Here is a 15,715-nt window from a genome sequence, read left to right on the forward strand (position 1 = left end):
GCTAAGATCCCACTTCTGATCCATCTTCACTTTGAACTTGGCCTTGGCTTATTGTGTGGAACAAAAAGTTTCCAAGTAACATAACTCAAGTTACTGGTTATTTTAAATAGAAGACAGATCCATTCCAAGTTGGCATTCCAAGGGTAGACGGTTTACCAGCAGCTAAACATTAAGACTGGAAGATCGTAGATAGTTGGTTTGTACATCAAGCAGTTAACGCTGTTAAAAGGAACATCCCAACAGTGTGTAAAAGGGCAAGATGCCAAAACACTACAGACCCATCCCCCCACTGATGTAAATACATTCAAGGATAAGTCACACCCTGGCCACTCCCTCTTCTACCCTCTCCCATCGGGCAAAAGGTATAGAGGTGTGAAAATGCACATCTCTAGATTTAGGGACAGTTTCTTCCCCGCTGTTATCAGGTAAATGAATCATCCCACCACAACCAGAGGACAGTGCTGAACTACTCAATCCACTGGTGACCCTCGGGCTATCTTGATTGGACTTTGCTGGCTTTACCTTGCACTAAACGTTATTCCCTTATCATGTATCTGTAAATGGGTCGACTGTAATCATGTTTAGTTTAGAGATACAGCGCAGAAACAGGCCCTTCTACGCACCTAGTAAGCACCGACCAGCGATCCCCGCACAATAACACTATCTTCACACACTAGGGACAATTCACACATACACCAAACTTGTACATCTTTGGAGTGGTGAGGAAACCGAAGATATTGGAGAAAATCCACTCAGTCATGGGGGAACGTACAAACTCCGTACAGATAGCACCCGTAGTTAGGATCGAACCCAGGTCTCTGCGCTGCAAGCGCTGTAAGGCAGTAACTCTACCGCTGCGCCACCGTGCCACCCACTTGTCTTTCTGCTGACTGGTTATCATGTAACAAAGGATTTTCAATCTACCTTGGTACACGTGACAATAAACTAAACTGAAACTGTGACTGGAAGATCTTAGATAGTTGGTTTGCACATCAAGTAAAGTTAACGCTGTCAAAAGGCAGCTTCCGAACATCCATACAGTGTTTAAAAGGGCAAGATGCCAAAACAATACAGACCCATCCCCCCACTGCTACAAATACTTTTTCCCCTTTGCCCTCTGATATGTCTGGCACTCATTCAGTGAGCACATGTTGGAAATAGGAGGGAAATCGGGAGCACATTTTCTTCATTCCATTCATTCATATATTCCTGTGATTTTCTTTTCAAGCAAAATCTTAAACAACATTGTGGGCCTCAAAAAAATAATAGAGATGTACTGGTAACTAGCAAAGAACAGCCCCCATAGCAAGGACAGTGTACAGGTGCAAGTTTAACTAGCGATAAATGTCGCAGCTTGACCTAGGTGCTTATTCCTTCCTCTATAAGAAATGTGCTTCAGCAATTTTACCTTTCCCGGTAACTACTAGCACCAAGGAGGACAAGAGCAACAATACAACGATAACATCATTATCTCCAAATAGGTTCCCAGCTTATACACTAAACTGACATGAACATAGAAAATAGGTGCAGGAGGAGGCCATTCGGCCCTTCGAGCCAGCACCGCCATTCATTGTGATCATGGCTGATCGTCCCCTATCAATAACCCGTGCCTGCCTTCTCCCCATATCCCTTGAATCCACTAGCCCCTAGAGCTCAAACTCTCTCTTAAATCGATCCAGTGACTTGGCCTCCACTGCCCTCTGTGGGAGGGAATTCCATAAATTCACAACTCTCTGGGTGAAAACTTTTTTTCTCACCTCAGTCTTAAATGACCTCCCCTTTATTCTAAGACTGTGGTCCCTGGTTCTGGACTCGCCCAACATTGGGAACATTTTTCCTGCATCTAGCTTGTCCAGTCCTTTTATAATTGTATATGTTTTTATAAGATACCCCCTCATCCTTCTAAACTCCAGTGAATACAAGCCTAGTCTTTTCAATCCTTCCTCTTATCTTTCCTCATATCTTTCAATATGCCCGTTCCTTCAACATCCTTGGATCAATATCCTGGAATTCCTGACCTAGCAGTCAACCAGTCTGTCAGTGCATTCTTCAGCATAGCCAGTAGGTTAGGGATTGAAACCATACTTCAAAAGCATGAATAAACAATGTTTGACCCCCGAAGCAAAGGTGCTCTATTGGGTTCATTTTTCTTCAGGCAGTACCATAATAAAATCCCTTTTTCTTTCTATGTGAGGGCACTATCTGAACAACAGCAGCCTCTCCCAGTCACCAATCAGGCAAGTCCTACAAAAGGAGTTGTCTGATTGCTGCATGTGGTGCCTTGACATGAACTAGTTGCCCCACCCCCCAGAATTCCTAAATTCTCCTCACTACAGCAATTAATTACCTATAAAAGATATATATTTTCGGTGAAGTTCTTCTGTGAGGTTGTGAAAGATGCTACCCAAATGCAAGTCTTCTGGAAGCATGTGCGAGTAAAGTAATCGCTGAGGCCATATTGGATCAGGGAGAGGACTCACCTCCACCTTTATTCAAGGGAGTTAGAAATCAGTCAACAAACACCAGCCATTACATACTTTCCCTCTAACTCCTTCTCTTCTCCTTCACTGCAGAGAAGTGTGCTTATCGCTAGTGGGAGAGTTTAGGACCAGAGGTCACAGCTTCAGAATTAAAGGACATTCCTTTAGGAAGGAGACGAGGAGGAATTTCTTTCATCAGGGGGTAGTGAATCTGTGGAATTCTTTGCCACAGAATGCCGTGGAGGTCAAGTCAATGGATATTTTTAAGGCCGAGTTAGGTAGATTCTTGATTAATACGGGTGTCAGGGGTTATGGGGAGAAGGCAGGAGAATGGATTTAGGAGAGAGAGATAGATCAGCCATGAGTGAATGGCGGAGTAGACTTGATGTGCCAAATGGCCTAATTTTGCTCCTAACACTTATGACCTTATGAGAGATTCATGAGATAATTTGCAAATCAAACAATTATTTTATTTCTCATCAAGTAGATTGTTATTTATGGCCATCAAATACATGCACAGTCAGTCTTACCGCAGGCCTCCGCATGTGCTCAGTACTACACTGGAATGCTCAAAGCCCTTCACATTGCCATGGTAAAAACAGTGCGCCTAAAATAAAAGCACACAGTGGTACAAATTAATAATGCAAGCATGCAAGGCTTCACGTGCAGCAACTTCTTAGGTTAATCTGTTAGGGTCACAATGGATTGCCATATTATTTATTTACAATATCGAAGGCCATTCAGCCCATTCGAATCTATACTCACACTCGAAGCATTCCAATCAATCCCATTCCCCAGTTTATTTTCCAGTAACCTATTCTCCCTCGCCAGCCTATTATTAGGTACAGCAGCATAGTGACTAGACTATAGGACATGGAAACAGGCACTTCATCCTAACGGTGCAGGAAGGAACTGCAGATGCTGGTATAACCAAAGTTAGACACAAAATGTTGGAGCAACTCAGCGGGACAGGCATCATCTCTGGAGAGAAAGAAGGGGCGATGTTCCGGGTCGAGACTGAAGTCTGAAGAAGGGTCTCAACCCGAAACGCCACCCTTCCTTCTCTCCAGCGATGCTGTCTGTCCCGCTGAGTTACTCCAGCATTTTGTGTCTAAGTTCATCCTAACTCGTCCATGCCGACCATCTAAGCTAGTCCCATTTGCCCTTGTTTGACCCATATCCCTCTAAACCTTTCCTTTCCATGTACCTGTCCAAATGTGTTTGTATTTTAAGTTGTTATTGTATGTGCCTCAACCACTTCTTCTGGCAGTTCACTCCATCTACGTACCACCGTCTGTACAAAAGCTATGTAGATGACATACCTTGGTCACTTGCTTTAGTTTCACTAGCTGCATCTCACAGTCACGTGCATCCCACCCATACCCAAACGGTCCGTGCATTACACAGGCTCACCTTGTGACTAGGGGAACTGGTCCTTCGCTTTCCATCCCGGCCATAATGAGTCTCAGCATAAACCGGTGCCAATAGCTGCCTGAAAGAGAGACGGAATTCCATTTAACACCTCAGTAAAGTTTTCAAGGCTTTTGAATATCAGAATTCACTTTCAATAATAAGAAAAAGGTCTCGTCCAAGTCCACATTTGAAAGAGAGCCTCCATAGTCCCTGGGAAAATATTTGCAATTCTGGTGATATCCAAGGGAATGAGCACAGGTAGTTCTGCTATAAAGCATGTTTCCACTATGCTAATTGGAATTAACATGATTAATGAAAATATTGTTTCTAATGTAGATATAAAAAGATTTGGAATTCTCTTTAACCCGACACGCAAAAGCCATTTAGTGGCCCCTTTTGGCTCTTCTAATCACCTGCCTATTCTTTCCCCCTTTCTTTATATTCCTCAGGCTTGGCTGATTCCATCCTTTCAAGCCTTGTATGTGCTTCCTATTTTTTTTTTAAACCCAATTTACTGTTTCTTTAGTCGTCCAAGGTCCCCTTACTTTGTAATCCTTATTCCCCTCCCAAGCCGGTTCTGAACATTAATCGACTGGCCTTTAACCAACTCCCACGTCAGATGTAGACTTGCCGAATAACAACTGCTCCCAATGTGCAGTCCCAAGCTCCTGCCTAATGACATTGGAGTTAATCTTGCTCCCATTTAGTATCTTCCCACAAGGTCCAGCCTTCTTCCTACTTAAAACAATCTTAAAGCTTGTGGAGTTATGTTAATTATCCCGCAAATGCTCTTCCTCTGTAACACCAGTCACCTGGCCAGGCACATTTCCCAACACAAGGCCAATTTGTGCCCTTCTCAGGTTGGACTATCCACATACTGTTTCAAGAAGCCCTCTTGGATACACCTCACATATTCTGCCCCATTGAAGCCTTTGATTAATGAGCAAGTCCCAGTCAATTTGAGATAGCCTCTTCCATTGTCAGAGTGAGGCCTAGTGCAAATTGGAGGAACAGCACCTCATAGTTCGCTTGGGCAGCTTACAACCAAGTGGTATGAACATTGACTTCTCTAACTTCAAGTAACCCTTGCATTCTCCCTCTCTCCAATCCCTCCCCCTTCCCAGTTCTCCGACCAGACTTACTGTCTCCGAGTACATTTCATCTGTTTGTTTTGTTGTTACCTTCTCCCAGCTAACAATGAGATATTCTATATTTTCCGTGATCTATATTCCCTTTGCCCTGTTTTCACACCTTACACTTCCTTATCTATGTATCTCCCTCTCTCCAGTCATCAGTCTAAAGAAGGGTCTCGACCCAAAACATCACCCATTCCTTCTCTCCAGAGAGGCTGCCTGTCCCACTGAGTTACTCCAGCTTTTTGTGTCTACCATTGGAGTAGTTAAAGTTCCCCCCCCCCTTATAATGGGGGCATCGTTCTATCTCCTTCAGTTCCTCATTCTTGTGAAACACATGCTTCCCTTTGGAATGGTCATTACGTGAAAGCAAGTTCCTCTTCTGCATTGGATGTAACAGAATTTTTAATTTTTACGCTCGTAGAATCATGGTGACCATCACTAAAATCAAAAAAATCTATTGCTGTTCAGAAAGCAAACAAATGACTGTTGTTTACAGCCCCTGAACTCTCTCATCAATGGTAACATTGTCCGCGCTCACACACGAAAAATAATAAAAATCAGTTTGTGTTTTTTTACAAAACAAGCATAGTGAGCCATTCATAAAAATCAAACGGATTGCGAGTGCAATAACGAAGCATCAACAGTGTATTTCCAGAACTACATGCAGCAGTATAGTTGAGAAGGAGAACCATCACATTTATTTCACAATTCTAATTCTAAGGGAACCTGGATAATGTTGACTGTAGCTCACTAGTTCACCTTGCCCAGAACAGTAAACACCAGAGGATGTGATCTATGAATGAAAGGGTTAAATTGAAATCCAATCTGCGGAAACAATGCTTCTCTGAGTGACTGAACAATTAGGGTCCCTCAGGGAAGCAGTTAGTATTAAATCAAATATAATTTACATAGATTTGGTTTAGAAAATAACATTTTGAAAGGCAGAATATAAGTAACGAGACATGACAAGTGAAATTAAGGTATAATTGCTTCCACCATCCCCTGAGGAAGACATGACTCTGTTACATTATTTCTGAGGATTAGTTTTGAATTTAGCCTTTTACAAGTCTGTGTCATGTCCTGTGGATGCACACAGCCCTTGCAAGGAAAGAGTTGCCTTTAAACCTATGTCTCCAGCATTGGCCGTTTTCATGCTCTCATGTCTGGGGTTGGTGTAGACTAATCAATAGGGATTAGACCGAGTGGGGCCCAGTGCAAATTGGAGGAACAGCACCTCATATTTCGCTTACACCCCAGTGGTATGAATATTGACTTCTCTAACTTCAAGTGACCCTTGCTTTCCCTCTCTCTCTCTGCATCCCTCCCTCTTCCCAGTTCTCCGACCAGTCTGATTGTTCTCCTGATTAAATATTCTCTGTATGCTTCGTTGTCACCTTCTCCTAGCTACCAATGACCTATTCTACATTTTCCTTGATCTGCATCCCCTTTCATGTCTCAATTTCACACACCCTTATCTCTGTGTCTCCTTCTCCCCTGACTCTCAGTCTGAAGAAGGGTCTCAACCCGAAACGTCACCCATTCCTTCTCTCCAGAGATGCGGCCTGGCCCGCTGAGTTACTCCAGCATTTTGTGTCCGTCTTCGATGTAAATGAGCATCTGCAGTTCCTTCCTACACATCTAATCAATGGGGATTGATTGCTATGGTTAGTCACCATCCTCTTTATCTTTGTATCACGCTCTAGCAATAGGATAGGTGAACTGTTACTGGACTGTCCCACTGCGGCGACCTAATCTGCGAGCTCTGGCGAGTTTGCCCTCGACTCATACTCGCAGCATGGTCGACATGAGGTCCTAGGAGGTCTTTGTAACTCTCCTTCATGCTCGAGAGTAGTCCCCGGGTACTCGAGGCCTCAGCTAGGTCGCGCCGTATTTTTCAACATGTTGAAAAATGCCCGCGAGTTAAAAAAGGTAACCATGGAAAAAAATCGATATTTTTTTTACTCGTAGGTTTAGTCGAAGTAGGTCGTAGTAGGTCGGCATGTTATTTAGTAGGTAATCGAAGGTAGTCGAAGGTAATCGAAGGTAATCGTAGATGGTCTTCTACATAGTCGAAGGGAGGTCGAAGGTCGAAGGAGATCGTCTTCACTCTCCACTATTCGGAGTCCAATTTTCCCGAAGCTAGTCGAAGCTAGGCTTCAACAATATCAAAGGAGGTCGAAGGAGGTCTTCTACATAGTCGAAGGAGGTCTTCAATATGACATTTTTTCAAACTCTCCTGAACTCTTCTAAACTCGCGAATTAGGTCGCCGCAGTGGGACAGCCCCTTTAAGCTGGTACTCTTTTCATTCACCAATTCCTACGTTCATAAGCTTTACCTTCAAAGGAAAGTGACATTTGCTAAGGAGCAGCTAGTTAGTGAAGACCAGTTTAGGGTCATGCTTAGAACGTCAGACTCTGTTGATCCAGTTTTTAAATGGTTGTGTGGGAACTGCAGAGTTGATTTGGTGCATGGAACCTACATTTTGCAGGCTCGTTTGTTGCCACTGCAATCAATTCCAGGAAGTTTAATTTCCATTTCCTAGCCAGACCACTTCTTTTTAGGGGAGTGTCTACCCAATGACCTTAAAGAAACAGGCTCCAGTTTACCTTGGAGTTCTGATCTGGTGTGAATGATCCAACTAACAGCCTAAGTTAAAGTAAATATCACTGCTCAGGACCACTTCACAGGTGGTGTTTGCTGAGGAGGAGATCTGGTTGAAGTTTGCTGGATAAATGAACACTCAATTGGAACATTGCCTGTCTACTGGACAAGACAAGTCAGGAGATAATTTAGTGCAGTTAGCAGTAATAAAGTCTGTATCTATAAATGAAAGATTTCACTCTCCTCAAAATGAAAGGCTCTTAATCAACATTACATTTTAAAGTGTTGGATTACAACAAGAATTTTTTTTATTTTCTCCCGTTTCACACACTAATCTCCCATCCCCGAGTCCCACATTGCTCTTTCATCACTATTCTCCCCCTCCTCCTGTCTCCTTCCACCTATATCCCTCCCTCTGACTTTAAATTTCACTCGTCCTCCCTCCTTATCTGACACCCTTTTGTCTCCTTTGCCAGTTACTCCAAGCATTTGCCAATGCAGCCCCTCCCCCCCCCCCCCCACTTCTATCACCTATCACTTGCCAGGCTTTGTCCCACCCCATATCTTTTTTTCCAGCTTCCTCCCCCCCCCCCCCCCCCCCGCCCCATTACAATCATTCTGAGGAATTCTCCCGTCCCAAAACATCGACTGTCCAGCCCCTCCACAGATGTTGCCAGACCCGTCGAGTTCCTCTAGTACTTTGTGTTTTGCTTGAGCAATTTAATTCCCAATTGCATGCTTTATTTTTCGAGGTTATCTTGTGCGATTCTAAGTATTTGAATACAAGGCTTCTTGTTCTGTTCCAAAATCTTTAACTGCAACTGAACATCATTCTTCTGATGTGAAATGTGTAGGAAGAAACTGCAGATGCTGGATTACACCGAAAAATGCTGCAGTAACTACACGGGACAGTCAACAGCTCTGGATGCATTTCGGGTCGAGACCCTTCTATCACTTTCAGTCTGAAGAAGGGTCTCGACACGAAGCATCACCCATTCCTTCTCTCCAGAGATGCTGCCTGTCCCGCTGAGTTACTCCAGCATTTTGGGTCTATCTTCTGATGTGAACCTTCATCTAACCAGAAAGAACTTGTATATGTGCAATATGGTTTAAGATTTCTTAACAAAATGCTTTACAGACAAGGAACGAGTGGGGCAATGCTAGGAAACAGAGCAGCTAACTCCGGCACCAGGCAGCTTGTGCAAATAGCAATGAATTAAATAATTCAGGTGATGGTGGAGAGATGAACCTTGGCTGGATACAAAGGCATTGCTCATGCTTGTCTTTGAAATAGTGCCGTGAGATATATGAGTGTCTTCATGTCTTATATAACAGACAGCACCTCTGAGAGTGCAACATTCCCTCAGTACTGCACTGAAATATTAACCCCAGAGGTAAAGGTTTTGTGGGGAAGGATCTCAGACAGCAATCTAGATCTACAGAACTGCAGAAGGCTGTGAAGGCCAAGTCAATGTTATGGTAGATTAGTATGGGTGTCATGGGTTATGGGGAGAAGGCAGGAGAATGGGGTTGAGGGGGAGAGATAGATCGGCCAGGATTGAATGATGGAATAGACTTGATGGGCCAAATGGCCTAATTCTGCTCCAATCACTTATGAACAAGAACAAATGTCCTTTCCTCACTGGATATTGAGAGGCTGGGCAATGTGTGACTGTCCGACAGAGACTCAAAGAGGCCACGTGAATGGCATTGGTGCTAGCTCATTTTATGTATTAACTTGACAACATCATGAATGCATAGATTGATAACACTATGAACGTAGAAGGATCTTGACCCAAATGCCGCCTATTCATTCCCTCCACAGATGCTGCCTGGTCCACTGAGATACTCCATCACTTTGTGTTTTGCCACCAATGTAAATAAACCCATTACTGTTATGTACTTTTTGCATGAAATTTTTAATGAATAAAGTTTATTATTGAAATAAAAAGTATTAACCCTAGATTATCTGCTCAGGTCTCTGGAGTGGGAGTTGAACACACAGGCTTCTCGTCTGGAGATATTTATGCCAACGTGGGTAATTGCTGCCAGAACATAATCGGGTGGTGTTATAGAAACATAGAAAATAGATGCAGGAGTAGGCTATTCGGCCCTTCGAGCCTGCACTGCCATTCAATATGATCATGGCTGATAATCTAACTCAGTACCCTGTACCTGCCTTCTCTCCATACCCCCTGATCCCTTTAGCCACAAGGGCCATATCTAACTCCCTCTTAAATATAGCCAATGAACTGGCCTCAACTACCTTCTGTGGCAGAGAGTTCCAGAGATTCACCACTCTCTGTGTCGGTTCCAGTATTAAAATCATAAACCTATCTGGGTGTGTGCAGTCCTGTTTATACTCTTGGCTGGATGTAAGGATCCCAGGTGCTTTTGAATGGAACCTTGGAGATCTGGCTGATGCATCTCCCTCGACTAATGTCAACAGCACGATTTGCTGGCCTTGCTCTTTGTGGCATCTTATTGTGTACAAATGAACAGCCTTATCTCCTATCTCACAACCATGACACCATATAAAAATTGAAGGATAGCACTTCTGTAGAGTCCCAAGTTGATCTCTTTACAATTGACCTCATCAACTGTGCATTAGACAATAGACGTGTGCTCCATTCCACTTAGATGGACAATGGAGGACCCAGCGTGGGGGGTACCGCCGTGAGGAGGTGAGGGGAAGAACAAAGGAGGAACTGGCATGGGGGGGAAGGTGGGGAGGGGGGATCTGTAGCTTTGCAAGCGCCCTTTATGGGCAACTATTTGCATACCTTGGCAAGGTATCCAAGCAAAGAATGTCACTGTGACTTGTCACACATGACAATAAAGTATTCTATCCTATTCTATCTTGAAAGTTACACTTGAATTTCCCGAATCCCTGACTCCGGCCAGAGCAGAATGAAAACAACTATATTCCAACCTCTTGTTTGAAGTGACACAGTAAGAGCAGGAAATCCCACCACTGAGCTGCAGATCTCCACGAGTTGGTCTCTTGGGGGAAGTAAATCTGAGACAGGAAAAATTAATCAAAGCATCTTACAGCTTGGAAGGAAGCCATCTTTTGGTCATGGGCTTGTCGGTCCTTTGAAATATCTGCTAACGAGCCCCTGCTTTCCCTGTAGCCCTCTGATTCTTTACTAGTTCCCTACTGAAGATCACCACGGAACCTCAGACAGGGCATCCCAGATCATAAACATCTGCAGAAGAAAGTTATTATATCTCCCCTGTTGCCTTTTTCACCTTAAGCCAGTATCTTCCTACATGAAATCTTCTGCCATGGTATCAGTTTGGCCTTTCTTATCCTATTAACCCCCAATGCAATTTTGAACACGTCAATATAATCTGTCTTCAATTTGCTCATTTTTTGGCAGCGTCTGTTCTTCCTCCAGTCAATTCCAGCATATAAAAATAGCCGCTGTGAAACAGTAGGCCAAGACTGATGTCATCTCTCCGCTCGTTCAAAACCAATGGGAGCAGAACTGAAACCCATGATAGCGATCGTCGGATCCAATGCAAACACTGGAGGAGGAAGGTTGCCCTTATTTTGTCCTTCGTAAACTAACAGCTTGTGTTAATCCAACAAGAGGTTTCTCAGCCTTCAAGGCAGACACTGTGCTGGCCTGTGACCAGTGAAACGTTCCAGGTCCACAATATGTGGTCTTGACGATTGAAATGAATGCACTCGTGTGAAAAGTAATCAGTTTTCCCTCTGGCTGACTGACCTCTATTCCTATGAAGGAATGAAGATCTGATGAAGGGTCTCGACCCGAAACGTCACCTATCCCTTTTCTCCAGAGATGCTGCCTGACCCGCTGAGTTACTCCAGTAATTTTGCGTCTACCTTCCATTTCCTACCAAAGCAGCTTTCAAGGATAGGAAAGTTCATGGAGAGATACAGGGTTAGTACAGGCAAATGGGACTAATGTTGAAAAGCATCAGAGTTGGCTGTTAGAGGTGGGACAAAAAGCCCTGTTTTTATGCTGTGTGGTTCTAAGACTCTCTGAATCTAGAGCTTGTGCCTCCTGGTTTGAGGGAAGAATTATGGGCCTGTCCCACTTAGACAATTTTTTAGTCGACTAGTTTGTGCCACATGTTCGCCGGTGGTCGCCGGGAGTAGTCTCATCAGTCGCACAAAAAGTCGTGGCGTCTTTCTGCTCGCCGCTAAATATTCAACATGTTGAAACATTTTCGGCGACAGTGGGATTGACGCCAATGAGCGTAGCTTGACTTCTCCTAACGTAGGTGCTGTCGTAGGTTGTCGCCAGGATGACGTAGGTTGTCGCCAGTTTTTCGGCGACCTGCTACGACTATGACAATCGCCGGCAGTTGCCTAAAAAATCGGCAAGTGGGACAAAGTGGTAACAATGTTAGCTGTTGGTCTCCCAACAAGATATTTATTTGGAAATACATCACAGTTCCTGGGTCAACTGCGGAGGCCAAATCAATGGATATTTTTAAAGCAGAGATAGATAGTTTCTTGATTAGTATGGGTGTCAGGGTTTATAGGGAGAAGGCAGGAGAATGGGGTAAAGAGGTGGAGATAGATCAGCCATGATTGAATGGCAGAGTAGACTCGATGGGCAGAATGACCTGATTTTGAATTGAATTGAATTGAATATTTTATAGTCACATGTGACAAATCACAGTGAAATTCTTTGCTTGCATACCTTACACGTCACATAAAGGGCACTGACAAAAGTTACAAAGGGCTCCTGCCACTTATGACCTAATGATGTAGAGTCAAAAGAATCAAAGGAGAGTCCATGGGCCTGTGGGAGAATGAATTGTACGAATACAGGAAAACAGAGAGTGGGGGAATAGGAGCAATGAGACTGCTCCTCTGGGGGTTAGCATGAATATGATGAGCCGCACAGCAGTGCAATGCTGAGAACTACATTCTGCACTGTACGTCTTTCCCTTTGCCCTACCGATTGTACTCAAGTTTAGCTTGATTGTGTTTGCATGTGTAGGAAGGAACTGCAGATGCTGGTTTAACCCAAAGATAGACACAAAATGCTGGAGTAACTCAGCGAAGTCAGGCAGCATCTCTGGATAGAAGGAATGGGTGACATTTCAGGTCGAGACCCTTCTTCAGACTCACAAATGATCCGAAAGTCACCCATTCCTTCCATCCAGAGATGCTGCCTGTCCCGCTGAGTTACTCCAGCATTTGTGTTTATCTTCTACGTGCTATCCAATTTGATCGGATAGCATGCAGAACCAAGCTTTTCACTGTACCTTGGTACACGTGACAATAACTTACTCATAAGACCCATAAACTTACTCCTAAGATGCTGTCCCACAGCGCCAGAGACCTGGGTTCGATCCTGACCTTGGGTGCTGTCTGTGTGGAGTTTCCTTCTGCCCATGACTGCGTGGGTATTGTCCTGGTGCTCCCGATTCCTCCCACGTTCCAAACATGTGTGGTTTGTAGGTTAATTGGCCTCTGTACATTGTCCCTAGTGCATAGGGAGTGGATGCAGAAGTGGGATTACATAGAACTAGTGTGGATGGCAGATCGATGGTCGGTGTGGACTCACTGGGCCAAAGAGCATGTTTCTATCTTTCAATCAGCTCAAATAGTTTCCATCTGTTTCATATTAAGTAAGTGGGAATGCAGTGAGAAAGCACAGCTGACTCAAAATATAAAGCAGACATTCCACAAGCTTCCCGTGGTGATCTGCTGACTGACTTGAAGCAGGAAGCAGCCCTATAATCTGTCCAAGCAATGCGATGGAGCAGTGCGCTCTTCACCCATCCACTTAGAAACAGAGTCAGCCTTTTGCCTTTAATCATGCAGATTCTCCGAATTCCCCTCCAGACGTTACTCATACACAGAACGTGATCGCCCACCAGTGAGGTGGTAGGATGTGGCTTTGCTGCTACTCCTTGTAGCTTCCTGCACTCTGTCATGCTGTCAGCAGCAAGTTCCGTTTAGTTTATTGTCACATGTACCAAGGTACAGTGAAAAGCTACTGTTGCGTGCGATCCAGTCGGCAGAAAGACAATACATGGTAACAATCGAGCCATTGACAACGAATAGAAACATGATAAGGGAATAACGTTTAGTGCAATGCAAAGCCAGCAAAGTCCGATCAAGGATAGTCCGAGGGTCATCAAGGAGGTAGTTAGTAGTCGGCAGACCCACTGAAGTAATAAAGACTGAGCAGGAAATCAATCAAACAAAGTCCATACCCCTTGCCCTTGTAGTATAAATCCTTGAATGGATCAGCCCCATAATATTTTATTTAGTGAGAAAATGCTGGAAGTATTCAGCAGGTCAGGCAAAGTGCATAGAGTGAAATGGAGTTAATAGAGTCATAGAGTGATACATTGTGGAAACAGGCCCATCAGCCCAACTTGCCCACACCAGCCAACATGTCCCAGCTACACTAGTCCCACCTGCCTACGTTTGGTCCATATTCCTCCAAACCTGTCCTATCCATGTACCTGTCTAACTGCTTCTTAAATGTTGGGATAATCCCAGCCTCAACTACCTCCTCTGGCAGCTTGTTCCATACATCCACCACCCTTTGTGTGAGATAGTAACCCCTCAGATTCCTATTAAATCATCCCCCCTTCCTCATAAACCTATGCCTTCAAGTCCTCCATTCACCTACTCTAGGCAAGATACACTGTACATCTACCCGATCTATTTGGTTCAATGTTTCAGTTCAGTGTTCAATGTTTCAGTTCAGTGTCTTTTTATCAGAATTGGAAGATAGAGAAAACAAGTACAGGTGCTCCCTGATTTCCGATGCTTCGACTTGCGATATTTCGACTTTACGATCGGCATACGTTCGGCCATGGCAGCGAGCCGCACGCCACTTCCGGTCACGTGATCGCAATGTATTAAATGCGTTTTCGACTATTCAGTGTACGATGGATTTATCAGAACATAATCCCATCGTAGGTCGAGGATCAGCTGTATGTTCCAAGTTGCAGACATGAACCTAGTTGCAATTTAAAACATGCTTCTATTCTCACTATTCCAGATCTGATAAAGATCTGAATGTTTCTCTCACTAAAGACACTGTTTGACCCGCTGAGTATTTCCGCCACTTTATCTTTATTTTTGGATTTCCAGCATCTGCATTTTTTTGCTTTTCCCCCCCCCCCCAGTAATATTTTACCTGTTTTCCAATTCTTTGTAATAATAGTGCAGATGAAAGCAATCTAATTAATTATCAACATGTGCATTAATTTTCAACAAAGTCGAAGCAGAATCCATGTACAAAGTGCCGATTGAATAGTTGTACCTGTACAAATTTGTTGACTAAATAGAAATACTGTCAGGTGTGGTTATTAAGAGGTTGTTTCAAACACAAGTATTTAAGGGAACATTAATAAATGTTCATCATATCTTTGAATATTCAGTCCAACAGGTGGAAGGTATCTTCCTGATGCTCACCATCTCAAAGTGCTCCTTAAAACCTCTGATCAAACTTTTGATCATCTTTCCTCAACATCTTGGTGTGAAACATTGTTAAGCGATAAAGCACCTTAGGATGTGTCACAATACTAATTGCACTATAGATATATTACAACCTCTTATTATCATTGAAGATAGACACAAAATGCTGGAGCAACTCAGCGGGGCAGGCAACATCTCTGGAGTGAAGGAATGGGTGACGTTTCGGGTCCAAAAGGTGGATCCAAAACATCACCCATCCTTCTCTCCAGAGATGCTGCCTGTCCCACTGAGTTACTATGTCTATCTTTGGTGTAAACCAGCATCTGCAGTTCCTTCCTACTCTTATTATTATCATTATTATTTGTGGCTGAACTGAGCGCAGCGCAATCATGGTCTTTGGGATATACACAGAATCTTAAATATTTATTGGGAATAGCTGGGAGATGAAAAGCTGGTAGTAATGACTTAGACAGAGTTTAGTCTCTTGTCACATGAACCGAGGTACAATGAAAAGCTGTTTTATTGCATGCTAAATAGTCAGCGGAAAGGCAGTACATGGTTACAATGGAGCCATCCACAAGGTGAGGCGAATAGAGAAGAGGTGAGATGTACTGGTGACTAACTTTGTGCTTAGGGAATAACGGAGTGGAGATTGGGA

General features: G+C 43.8%; 1 protein-coding gene across 2 annotated transcripts in view; it reads right to left on the reverse strand.

The window, feature by feature from the left end:
• Positions 1-15,715, reverse strand: part of adam19 (ADAM metallopeptidase domain 19) — a 157,962-nt gene that overhangs the window by 67,325 nt on the left and 74,922 nt on the right. For both annotated transcript variants that reach the window (XM_033029967.1, XM_033029968.1), the window contains 2 exons: positions 3,894-3,972; positions 3,011-3,087 (listed from right to left, as the gene is read on the reverse strand). In XM_033029967.1, coding sequence (XP_032885858.1) covers positions 3,011-3,087; positions 3,894-3,972 — 156 coding nt within the window. The remainder of the gene's footprint in view (positions 1-3,010; positions 3,088-3,893; positions 3,973-15,715) is intronic.

This window comes from Amblyraja radiata, chromosome 11 (assembly GCF_010909765.2).
Source record: "Amblyraja radiata isolate CabotCenter1 chromosome 11, sAmbRad1.1.pri, whole genome shotgun sequence".
NCBI classification, from domain to species: Eukaryota; Metazoa; Chordata; class Chondrichthyes; order Rajiformes; family Rajidae; genus Amblyraja; species Amblyraja radiata.